Genomic DNA, 12,155 nt, shown 5'->3' on the forward strand with positions numbered 1-12,155 from the left:
ACGGGAATATGGCAATCCCGGTGAAGAGGAGGGCAATATCTCTGTAATAAAACATGGATGACTGGTGCCAGTTTGTACGATGGGTGGTAGCAGTAGTTATTTACTTGTCAAACTTTATAACAGAATTCAAAACTTCTTTGCGTGGCAGGTCCTCTCCCAACAACTAAAACACAGAAATATATCTTACAGCTGAAACCTAACTGATATTAAAAGGAAACATTTTATTACATAACAGGAGTTGAAGTGTTTGAAAATTTATATTAAAAAACCAAACACCATTCTGGACACAACGAGAAAGCTTTACAATCAAAACTACCGTTTACTTTTCAGAAATCTGACTGAAAACAAATGGTTAAATGTGCTGCAAACAAACAAGTCATTGTGTCTATTGTGGCGGCTGAACAAAGTGTGAGCGATGGAACCACTGCCCTAATGGTGACTGAAGCAGACGAGGGAAGAAGGGAGCTCATGAGCAGGATACTCAAACGCAGGCCAGGAGTCCATCTATGGTCCACTTCCGGTCAGTCTGGCAAGTCACTCTGATCCAGCACGATTATCCTGAACAAAAAAGGGAGTTTCGAGTTGGTGTGATGTTTCTTAAAGACACAAACAACAGCCTCTTTTTATTCAACTGAATTCAAAGGAAAGAAACTTTGATCTTTATAATCAAGCGAGATTATGATAAGCTAGTGTATCACGGAAATGTAAAGCATTTCGAGAACAGCATCTTCTGTACTCCCTCCATCTAAAACCGTTCTTGTGGGACCTCCCTGGTGGCGAAGTGGTTAAGAATCTGCCTGCCAATGCAGGGAACACGGGTTCGATCCCTGGTCTGGGAAGATCCCACATGCTGCGGAGCAGTTAAGTCCATGCGCCACAACCACTGAGCCTGCGTGCCACAACTACTGAGCACACGCGCCACAACTACTGAAGCCCACGCACTCTAGGGCCTGTGTGCTGTAACTACTGAGCCCGCGTGCTGCAACTACTGAAGCCCGCATGCCTAGAGCCCGTGCTCCGCAACAAGAGAAGCCACCACAATGAGAAGTCTGCTCACCGCAATGAAGAGTAGGCCCCGCTCGCTGCAACTAGAGAAAGCCCACGTGCAGCAACGAAGACCCAAGACAGCCAAAAAAAAAAAAAAAAAACCCTTCTTGTGCTGTCTACCAATTATGTAATCAAAGTTGGCATTAATTTCCCCTTGTATTTTAATTAACTATAAACATTAGCATTTTTAAAACTGAGCAACTCTGAATTCAAGTCTTTGTCATTAATGTTTATTTAGATACTGGTACATGTTTAAAGTCTATTCATGTTGTCTATAAACAATGGACTTTGACTTACAAACATCTGACATCTCATTACCTGGATGGTTCGGACCAACCCAGTCGCTTCCAAAAACAGGGTTTTAGTTCCTCTTGATAGGAGGAAGAAAAAACAACTTGATTACTTCCTGGGTCAAAGGGTGAGAGCATTCAGAAGTCACATTAGTACTCTCTCTAGTTTAGGGTGGACTGTTTTCTCTCCATCAATTGTTTTCTTCTACAGAGATAGAATCTTTCTAAAAACACAGATACTGGGCTTCCACTCCTAACATCCTGCAGCTCCCTGTCATAGCAATGGACACAAATGATGCTAATTTCACAAAGTCCCTGCATTATGTTCTCGGTGAATTCAATACTAGCTGAACGCTCACACACTCTGGGCCTTGTGCCAGTCAGGGTCCTGGAGGAAACAGAATGCACCCCCAGGCCCTTTAATGAAGTGACTACTTACAGAGGTGTTGTCAGAATTAAGGGAGCAAACAAGGTATGGCAAAGCATCCAGCAACTAGCAGCAGTGGGAAGCCATTATCACCCCTAAGTCTGAAGAGACTGGGGTTGGGGGGGGAGAGGCGGGGCAGAACAGTTACTGGAACCCAGTGAGAGCTAGAACTGGGAAGGATGGGCTGCACCATAGAAGCTGTGCTTGTTGAGGGACCTCACTTCCACACAGAGATGAGGTGCTGAGGTAGGCAGTAAGGCAAGTAATATCCCAACTGTCTGATCTTCTGCTGGGCTCTCCCATTGGCCAACAGGAAGCCAGCTGGCCAGGAAGCCCAGCAGATTCAGTTCACAAGGGTCAGCATCCTGGGGCACAAAGCAGGGCAGAAAAAGGAGAAGAATGAGAATGGACTGGGGAAGGGATAAAAGGGATACCAGATGATCTGAAAGAGTTAATGAGTAGGAGGAACTTAAATATAGGAGGGCATCATTTGTGAATGGCGCCTTAAAGCTCTATCAAAACAGTTTTGAAATTAAGGTTTGTACTTTTCACATTACTTGTAGACGCCACTTAAATTCCACAATTTATGATTTCTTATCTTTTGAAGACACATTTGAAGGAAAACGTCTTTCCAGACAATATGAGCCTGGCTGAAGGCTTGCTTTAGAAATAGAATTGGCTATTGTTACTGTTTTGTGATAAAGACATAATTGGCATTTAACAGAAAACCTGGGCTGAACTACAGGGGAAAAGTGTAGGAGGATTATGTATAGCATCTGGGAAACATTTCTAAATAACTTTGATGCTCATGGAAGCCCAAGGACTCCAGGCTACATTGTAAATGAACATCCAACTCACCTTCTTCAGAAGTCCCTAAAAAGCTTTCTGATTTCCTTCTCTCTGGTGTGATGCTTTCTTCCCCTTTTCTCTTCTTTTCACCAACTTCTTGATCTTTGGTATTTGTCTCCCTTCAATGACAATGACTTTGGTCATTAAACCATGTGCACAATGGCCAGGGGAACAGCACTGCACTCCCAAGGAAATATGATAATAACTAGAGCTAACTGTGCGTTCCCTATGGAACAGTTCAAGTGCTGTAATATATATTAACTCATTTAATTCTCATCACAACTATATAAGGTAGTTAAGTGATGAGAAAACTGAGGCACAAAGAAGTTAAATTAATGCCCAGTAAGTCCTAGAGCTGGGATGGACCCAGGAAGTCTGACTCAGACGCTGCTCTCAACCACTAGGCTGTATTGTCCCAAAGGAAAAAAGCATTTCACTTATGTTGTAATCGGTGTCCTTTTTACAACCACATGTATTTTTATTACCTTATCTTCATTTCCTAAAACTCTCAATATCTAACTGCAGTATCTAACAATTGAAAACCAACTCCCCACTCAACTATAAGCTCCTTAAGGGCAGAGACATCCTATCCCTCTGCATCTCTAGCCCCTAGCACAGTGCTCAGCTCACTGACAGTGCTCAACAGATGATGGATGAATCAAACTGACATGGTTTAGGGATTTTTCTTCTGTTTTCATCTGGTGGATATTCAAAATAAAATATGCAAAGTAAGAGAGAAAATAAAGCCAACTAGGGTGAAAAGGATTTTTTTTCCTCCTAACCTCTCATCACTAATAGAATCACAGGCTCTAAAGTTGGAGGAGGTTATCTATTACCTCCGTCCAAATGCCCTGGACCAGAGAGTCATGCAGCCTACGCTCGGGTGGGAGGAGCTGCTGTTAAAGTTAGTGTAGAGGCAGCTGTTTCTCTATCAGATTGCTGTGGCCATTAGAAAGCTTGTGCTTTACTGAATAAAAATCTCTTACTCTGCAGTTTCTAGTCAGTGGCTCTGTCCTTTGGGGCAGAAGAGAGTAAGCTGACTCTCTTCACTTTACAATATTTCAGGTATTTGGGGGCAGCTATCAAATTCTCTACTCCATTTGCTCTTCTCAGACTGAGCCTTCCCAGCTCCTTCAGCTGTTCTCACATGACAAGGTTTCCAGACTTCTAGCTGTTCTGTGGCCACCCTCTTCTATTTGTTGACCGTTAAAATGTGACACCCCAAAGGAGCCCCACATGAGTTCTAGAAGTCCTCTAGCTAGCCTAAGACATCACCGTGACCTGGGCTGTACATTTCTGTCTGTTCAGCATCAGTGCTGCACTGACCTTTTCAGCAACTGCATCAAGCTGAGGTCTCATGGAGTCGCTGTCCATGTCTTCTTCAGGGGGAATTTCTTGAATTCTTACCACATCTCAAAATGCATGCTAAATGCTGGGCGTATAAAAATAAGACATACTTCCCATCTTCAATGAAATTACAGGTGAGTAGGAGCTTTCGATCAAAAAATGCTCCATTAGGTCAGATCTCTCACATTCTATACTTTTGGATCTAAATGCTCACTTTTATCTTTCAGAGAAATCTAACATTTCCACCTGTCAAGACCATTTTGAAGCCACAGTTTATCTGCCCATCACATTAGCATTTATCCTTAGATTTGTGTTATCTAAAAATTTGATAAGCATGCCTTTTCTGATTTAATTCGAATGACCAATGAAAATGTTGAAGGTGACAGGGCCTAGACACAGCAATCTTAGAGGCCTGTCTCTATACTAATATCAGTCTGCTAGTCAGTATCTTGAGCACTGTGGGTGGCTGGAGGAAGAGGAGGGAGACAGAAGGCGGGGCTGGCTTATCTAGAGCAATGTAACGCCATCACCAAACATTCCTTCTCCGAGGAGTCCATGTACTTCCTAAAAAACTAAAATCTATCTTTTTCAAAAAACTGAACTAAAATCTAGTCCCCCTTCCTAAAAAAGAAAAAAAAATGATCCCCTGATGGAGAAGAATAACCTTGCCGAGCACTTGGGGAGACCCTGTAGCTCCGTGCTGTCCTCAGGTGGCTGCAGCCATCTTTCCAGGTCCTCATCAAGCGTAGAGTGAGCTCTGTGCAAGGGCAAGTGAAAAGAATTGAGACAGCAATCATTCCCCTTCTCCCTTGACAAGGAGGCGTAGCACTCTGGAGTGGGAAAGGACCTTCAAACTCCTGCTTTCACTATACACATGAGAAAATGAGAGCTCGGTGAGACTGTACCTGGAGTTGTAGTGGTCACTCAGATCCGATTTAAATGTGCACCAGAACCCTCCTTTAGCCTCTTGACAAAAAAGCCCAAAGTGTGATATTAGACTCTGTCTCAATTCTAGATCATTACATCAATTTCCACCTGAGGCTAGAAATGTACACTCATTCCCACAAGTTTTTCAGATTAAGAACTGCCTCTGAGGCTACTGGATGCAGAGAATGTGTTTTCAGAAGGCCTGAAAAGTCCCAACCATCTGAAAAAATATCTTCCACTCTGGCTTGGTGCCAAGGACTGAGATGACTGAGCATCTGTGGGCATCTACCTGTGTCTAGCATAGCCAGCCCTTTTGAAAAAGGAAGAGACAATGATAATAGTAGCTAACTTTTGATAATGTGCAAAGCACTTCATATTTGTATAACCAAATGTAATTTGGCCTTCTTGAGCTACTCTTCTTTTGCCTTAAATAATGGCTAGATATTTACCGAAGGTGTTTGGGGGAGATGGAATGAATGGAGTTACATCATACATTATAGACAAAAGGTTCATAAAACTTTTAAAAGTTTACCTTCCTCCCCCTTTGCCTCTTTGTCTTCTCTGTCTCACCCCCACACACACACCAAAAAACCCTCTCCCCACTTCTTCTCAGGTCCCAGGGCTCTAGTCTCCTCACTTCCTGTCCAGGTCTCTCTCTTTTCCTTCCTTGTGGAGAATAGTTTAGCCCTTGAAGAGTGTGACAGAAACTGGATTCACTACCCAGAAGTTATTCATAACACTCTCCTCCCTTACCTTCCTCTTCTACAGCAGCTGAAAGCTAAAAACTCAATTTCCAGTCTCCCTGGCAACCAAGGGTGGCCATGCGTCACATCTGGCCAAGGAGATATAAGTAGGCATCTGCTGAGAAGGGCTTCTAGGAAAGCTTTTGCTTTCCAGATAAAAAGACATAAAGTTGGCTAGACTATTCCTTTGCCCCACCCTCTTATTTCTGCCTGGAGTATGGATAGCAGCCACCTTGTCCAGGAGTTGACAAGCCTGAAAACAAAGGCCAACATGCTATGTCTGGTAGAGCAGAAAGCTCAGAAGAGCCTAAGTCCCTGGTAGCATCATTGAGCTGCTACGCCAGCCATGCCCTGCCAACCTCCAGGCTTCATGTCATGTGAGACAAACTCATTTAAACACGATGGTGGGGTTTTCTAACGTTTGCAGCTGAAAGTATTCTGCAGGGCTTCCCCAAGGATTTGCTGGTCCAGGGTGAGGATGAAGCAAGTGGTGTAAGTGTAGATCCATAGCCTCTCTTTCTTTAAAACGTAAACATTTTGTTCATCATGGATTTGGTTTTGCATTAGTATTGATTTTTAAAAATATGGCATCAAAATAGTACTTTTCTTGACTTCTGAGTTTTTTGGTGCCTCCTTCAATTTTGTGCCCAAGGAGTGTGTTGCACTCACCTCCCTCGAGTCCTGGCCCTGAATAACAGTTCGGACAAAGCAAGAAATGTTAGGAGGCAAAGGAGGTGATCTGAAGTGGTTTACCTTACAACACAGGTCAAAGGAGAGCTCCAAGTCAAGAATGGAATTGGGTTTCTTGAGGCAAACTTGTGTTTTCAGACTGAATTGTCTGGATGGTTGCCTCCATCTTCTCTTATTTGGCTAGAAAGATCTAAAAATTCTCTTTAAAATGCTTTGAAAGAAACTGAAACCAATGTTTGCCTCACAAAATGAAGTAAAAACAAAAACAACAAACAACAACTTTACAAGAAAAAAATAAATAATCCTATTAAAAAATGGGCCAAGGACTAGGATATTTCTCCAAAGAAGATATATAAATGGCCTTCTGCATATGAAAAGATGCCCAACATCGCTAATCATTAGGGAAATGCAAATCAAAACCACAATGAGATATCACTTCGCACCTATCAAAAAAACAGAAACACCACCACCCTGGTGGTCCAGTGGTTAAAACTCCGTGCTTCCACTGCAGGGGGCACAGGTTCAATCCCTGGTCGGGGAACTAAGATCCCGCATGCCGCTTGGCACAGCCAAAAAAAAAAAAACAAAACAGAAAATAACAAGTATTGGCAAGGATCTGGAGAAAGTGGAAGCCTTGTACACTGTTTGTGGGAATGTAAAATGGTGCAGCTGTTGTGGAAAACAGGACGGCATTTCCTCAAAAAAATAAAAATAGATTTACCATATTATCCAGCAATACCACTTCTGGGTATATATCCAAAAGAAATGAAAGCAGGGTGTGTTGAAGAGCTATTTGCACACTCACACTCAGAGCAGCATTACAGTAGTCAAAAGGTGGAAGCAACCCAGTGTCCACTAACAGATGAATGGATAAACAAAATGTGATACACACACACACAATGGAATTCAGCCTTAAGAAGAAAGGAAATTCTGATGCATGCTACATGGATGAACCCTGAAGACATTATGCTGAATGAAATAAGCCAGTGACAAAACACAAACACCGGAGGGAGATGCAAGAGGGAGGGGGTATGGTGATATATGTATACGTATAACTGATACACTTTGTTATACAGCAGAAACTAACACACCATTGTAAAGCAATTATACTCCAATAAAGATGTTAAAAAAAAAAAAAAAGAATAGTGAAACTCAGAGAAACAGAGAGTAGAACTGTGGTTGCTGGGGACTGAGGGGAGGGGGAAATGGGGAGTTGTTGTTTAATGGGTATAGAGTTTCAGTTTTGCAAGATGAAAAATTTCTGGAGATCAGTTGCACAACAATGTGAATATATGTAGCACTACTGAAATGTACACTTAAAAATTTTGTGTTATATGTATTTTATAACAATTAAGGACTTTTTAAAAAAAAACAAAAAAAGCCTTTTAGGAATAGGGGCTATAAGGATAGTATGACAAAGGACCATTATTTCCTTATTTGTCAATATCAGAAGAAAAACTAATATAAACTAACACTATAGTTTTTTCAAACACTTTAAAAAAAAAATCCAGCTTTTTCTGTTACCTCTCTGTATCCTCTTCTAGATCCTGAGTTTCTTTGGTCCAAAGCATACTGCTGTCTTCTTTATTACTGTTAGTTTCTTGTTCTTCTAAATGCCTTGGATCTAAAAACAGTTGAAAGACTTAACTTTAGAACAAAAAAAATTTTGAGAAAACCTGCCTTAAAATGGAGTGCAGGACTTCCCTGGTGGCCCAGTGGTTAAGAATCTGCCTGTCAATGCAGGGGACATGGGTTCAATGCAGGGGACATGGGTTCAATCCCTGGTCCGGGAAGATCCCACATGCTGCAGAGCAACTAGATCTGTGCGCCGCAACTACTGAGCCTGTGGTCTAAAGCCCGCAAGCCACAACTACTGAGCCCACGTGCCGCAACTACTAAAGCCCGTGCGCCTAGAGCCCGTGCTCTGCAACAAGAGAAGCCACCGCAGTGAGAAGCCCACACATCACAATGAAGAGTAGCCTCCCGCTCGCCGCTACTAGAGAAAGCCCGTGTGCAGCAACGGAGACCCAACGCAGCCAAAAAAAAAAAAAAAATGGAGTGCAAAAAATTAAGGCTAATCAGTGGACCCTGAAGTCTGCAATGCACGGGTTCCCCTCTTCCCACAAGAGCAGGGGGCCAGGTGGCAATCTGCAGGGCGCCTGTATCCACAGCAGCTGCTTCTGAGGTCTGGGGAGCTCTTTGCCAGGCGAAACGGCAGGAAGCCTTGCCTGTGCCAAGGCTCGAGAGAGACAGAGGAAAGAAATGGCACATAAAAGAGGAGGCAAGAGTCCCTGAAAACAAATTGTACAGATTTATTCTGGGGGGCCACCCTCTTCCCATTTGTTAGATGTTTCCAGATTGGAGCCAGGGAAGGAATTTGGGTGGGGAAGGGTAGTGCCCTTTACTGTATGCCAGGCATTTTACATATGCTATCTCATTTCATCCTGCCAGCAGTCCTATGAAGGGAAGGAGACTAACATTTGTTAAGTATCTTACAATGTACCAGGCACTATGCATGCACATCATTAGGTAGGAGTTATCATTCTCATTTTACATATGAGGATAGCTGAAGCTCAGAGACATTAAACAGTCTGTCATACCAAAGTAAGTAGTGGAGTCAGAATTGAGGTGGAGTGTGCCTGACCTCAAGGTCCACACTCACCCAAATGTACCACTGTGCTTCCAAGGACAGTTACAGCAAAATCTGATGAGAAAGAACTGGGGATTTGGCTTACCACTTGCAGTGATGCCCAGATGACTTGCTGTGTTCTCATCCCGCACTGTGGATGAGGCCTGCTGCCGCTTCAGGTGCTCTGTCACAACATAGAGCAGAAAGCAACTTATTTCTTCTTTTGCATGTCACATCATCCTCTAGGGCAGTGGTTCTCAAACAGTACTCCTCAGACCAGCAGCCTCAGTATAACCTGAGAACTTGTTAGGTATGCAAATTCTCAGGCCACATCTCAGGCTTACTGAATCAGAAACTCTGGGGGTGGGGATGGTGTAGCAAGCCCTCCAGGTGCTTCTGATGCCTGATGAAGTTTGAGAACCACTGCCTTAGGCATCCAATCCCATGTAACACTAAAAATAAAAGTAAAAATAATGATGATGGGGGCTTCCCTGGTGGCGCAGTGGTTGAGAGTCCACCTGCCGATGCAGGGGACACGGGTTCGTGCCCCGGTCCGGGAGGATGCCACATGTGGAGCGGCTGAGCCGCTGAGCCTGCGCATCCAGAGCCTGCGCGTTCGGAGCCTGTGCTCCGCAATGGGAGAGGCCACAACAGTGAGAGGCCCGTATACCGCAAAAAAAAAAAAAATGATGATGATAGGTAACACTTGCAGAGCTCTAAGTGGCAGGTACTATTTCTAACTTGCATACATTAATTCAAGATTAATATTCACAATTAATCTTCACAATACCCTATGAGATTGATCACATTATTGTTATTCTTGTTTAACAGATGAGGAAATTAAGGTAAAGAAAGGTTAAGGAGGGACTTCCCTGGCTGGTGGTCCAGTGGGTAAGACTCCACGCTCCCAGTGCAGGGGGCCTGGGTTCAATCCCTGGTCAGTAGAACTAGATCCTGCATGCATGCCGCAGCAAAGATCCCGCGTGCCACAATGAAGACCCAGGGCAGCCAAGATAAGTATTTTTTTTAAAAAAAGGAAGGCTAAGGAACTTGCCTAGAATCACACAGATACTAAGAGGTGTAACTGGACTTTGAATTCAGGCAGTCTAGCTCTAAGGCTTATGCTCTTAATCTCTACTTTATATACTCTCTCAAAAAGTTGGTAAATTCAGAGTAGTCCAAATCTTTCCCTATCTCTGTTGGCCTAAAGTACACATTTTTGATCTGGTCTGTAGAGAGACAAAAGGCAAAGAATAAAATTTCCAGTTCCTAACGAATTGATCATTAGACTAAGACAAGCGTCTGCTAAACTCAGTGCACTGCTTCACGTGTGTTAGGCGCTCAGTTTCCTCAAAGTGCTCCCCAGAGCCCATCAGAGAGACAGCTGGGAGGCAGCACAGACGGGACCCCTGGGCTCACCGGCACGGCCCTGTTGTGTGCAGGCACAGGTCTTGCCCTTCTAGCAGGTCAGGAAGCAAGCCCTCCCTGGCAGCCCCTGGGCATCAAGGGGCCCCATAAGGTCATTTAATATAATCTGAAATTTTTAAATCCATTTTTATCTTTGTTAGAGGTAGTCCCTTGTTGATCTTACAAGATTCTAAAGGACCCTCCCCTTTAGGCCCTGGACGGAAGCCTGGAGTTGTGGATGTGTGCCCTTCAAAAGAGTAGGTGTCAGCTCCAGGTCACTCCCCAAAGCTCTCCTGAGAGGAAACAACGAGAGTGATGATAAACAATAATCAGGTAGGCACACCCGTTATTAGGAGAAACTACTCAGGTGCCCTCTGCCCTTTATCTTTCTGGAAAATTACTGACCCATCTCAAAGTACAAGACATCGCCTAGAAACCTGGCCCAGATAATTCCCATAAGCGAAATGAGGAAGAGTTTCTGCAGAGCACACTGGGGTACAGCAGTGCCAAGAGGCCGGCTGCAGAAGCCTGGTGACAGCTGCTGAGATGGGGGGTGGGGGTCCACATTGTGACTGCAGAGAGAGGAGAGCAGGATCCAGAGGAAAAGTATTGCTAAGGTCTAACTGCAAAGGAGCCTACAAGTACTGTCCTAAGCCGTGACCAAAAAACAGACGGCACTGAGAATCTACCTGAGCGGGACACGAGGGGCTGACCTCTACTCTCACAAGCAGTAGTTCCATGAGTATGTGAAGGAGAGCAACTGGAGGGGAGGAATTTGCAGGGACCCCTTAGGGGGTTCCAGGGGAGGCAGACTGGTGCCGGGGTGGGAGCCCTAAGAGCCAACAACCCTGTGACCCGCACAACCCTGTGGCACTGGGCGAGGGGTGTGGTGAGGCAAGAAGGGCCTATGACTACAGAAAAGAAAGAAACCGAGGGAGGCTTTGGCAGCTCTGACCGGCTCCACCCAAGTTTGTAAGGCCAACAAGCCAGGGGCTAGGGGTTGGGTAGCCTAGACCGTATCTGTCCATTGAGTCATTCAACTCCCTCTTCCTGATGAGACACAAAACCTCAGAGACCCTGAAAATCAAGAGATTCCCCTTAGGAAACTCCCTACTGTTCCCATACCAAGAACTGTACCATCAGAGGTCTGATGAGATGTGCCCTCTGAGAGTGAGGGGCTGGTCAGCCAGGCTGTCACGAAGAGGGCAGTCAGTCCTCCCTGGAGAAGCAAACCACCTGCCCCAAATGTTTCTATCACCATGCTCCATTTACTTTCAGCATCAGCTCAGCTGGGCAGGCCCGCTGATCAGCTGCAACTAAAATTGAGCAGGTATCCCTCAGTCTCTGCCTGAAATGGAAAATTCTGGTCTCATTAGGTCCTGTGCCACTGACTTCCCTGCCCTCAGGAAAGGGATTCATCCACAATGCCAATACCTTTAATATCTCCTGCTAATGGCAAAACAGAAAGCATGGGGTGTTTTGGCCTGAGTTGCCAGACTTCAGTATAGCTGAAGTATGGCTAGTTTGGTTCAAAAAGGAGCTAAGAATTCTTTTAATAAAACAAGTTCATCATAATAAACCACTTGAATGTTGTTATTTCCTCTTAGAATCATTACCGTAAGCCCTTTAAGTAACAAAATGACAACAGACACAGACCAATTATCCTGGCCAGGCTTCAGTAGTAGTCTGAGGCCCATTTTATTGGAAAACTGTCTCTTCCAGAATTCTGTACATTCAATCAAACCTTTATAGGGCCTTCGGTACTAGTGCTCTCACCTGAGACAAAGAACCATATGTGG

The 12,155-nt window shown here is 44.3% G+C and overlaps 1 protein-coding gene across 15 annotated transcripts in view; it reads right to left on the reverse strand.

Moving 5' to 3' along the window:
• Window positions 1-201: 201 nt before the first annotated feature.
• TEX14 (testis expressed 14, intercellular bridge forming factor) overlaps window positions 202-12,155 on the reverse strand; it is a 57,108-nt gene continuing 45,154 nt past the window's right edge. For 10 of the 15 annotated variants that reach the window (XM_027087202.1, XM_027087210.1, XM_027087211.1 and 7 more), the window contains 6 exons: window positions 9,056-9,133; window positions 7,845-7,944; window positions 4,625-4,717; window positions 2,623-2,732; window positions 1,366-1,417; window positions 202-596 (listed from right to left, as the gene is read on the reverse strand). In XM_027087202.1, coding sequence (XP_026943003.1) covers window positions 554-596; window positions 1,366-1,417; window positions 2,623-2,732; window positions 4,625-4,717; window positions 7,845-7,944; window positions 9,056-9,133 — 476 coding nt within the window. In that variant the 3' untranslated portion in view covers window positions 202-553. Of the gene's footprint in view, window positions 597-1,365; window positions 1,418-2,622; window positions 2,733-3,939; window positions 4,106-4,624; window positions 4,718-7,844; window positions 7,945-9,055; window positions 9,134-12,155 lie in introns of those variants that run through there. The other 5 variants (XM_027087203.1, XM_027087209.1, XM_027087204.1 and 2 more) reach the window with 5 other exon arrangements.

The sequence above is a fragment of the Aethalodelphis obliquidens genome, unplaced genomic scaffold, assembly GCF_003676395.1.
Source record: "Aethalodelphis obliquidens isolate GAN/ISIS:26980383/991018 unplaced genomic scaffold, ASM367639v1 scaffold58, whole genome shotgun sequence".
NCBI lineage: Eukaryota > Metazoa > Chordata > Mammalia > Artiodactyla > Delphinidae > Aethalodelphis > Aethalodelphis obliquidens.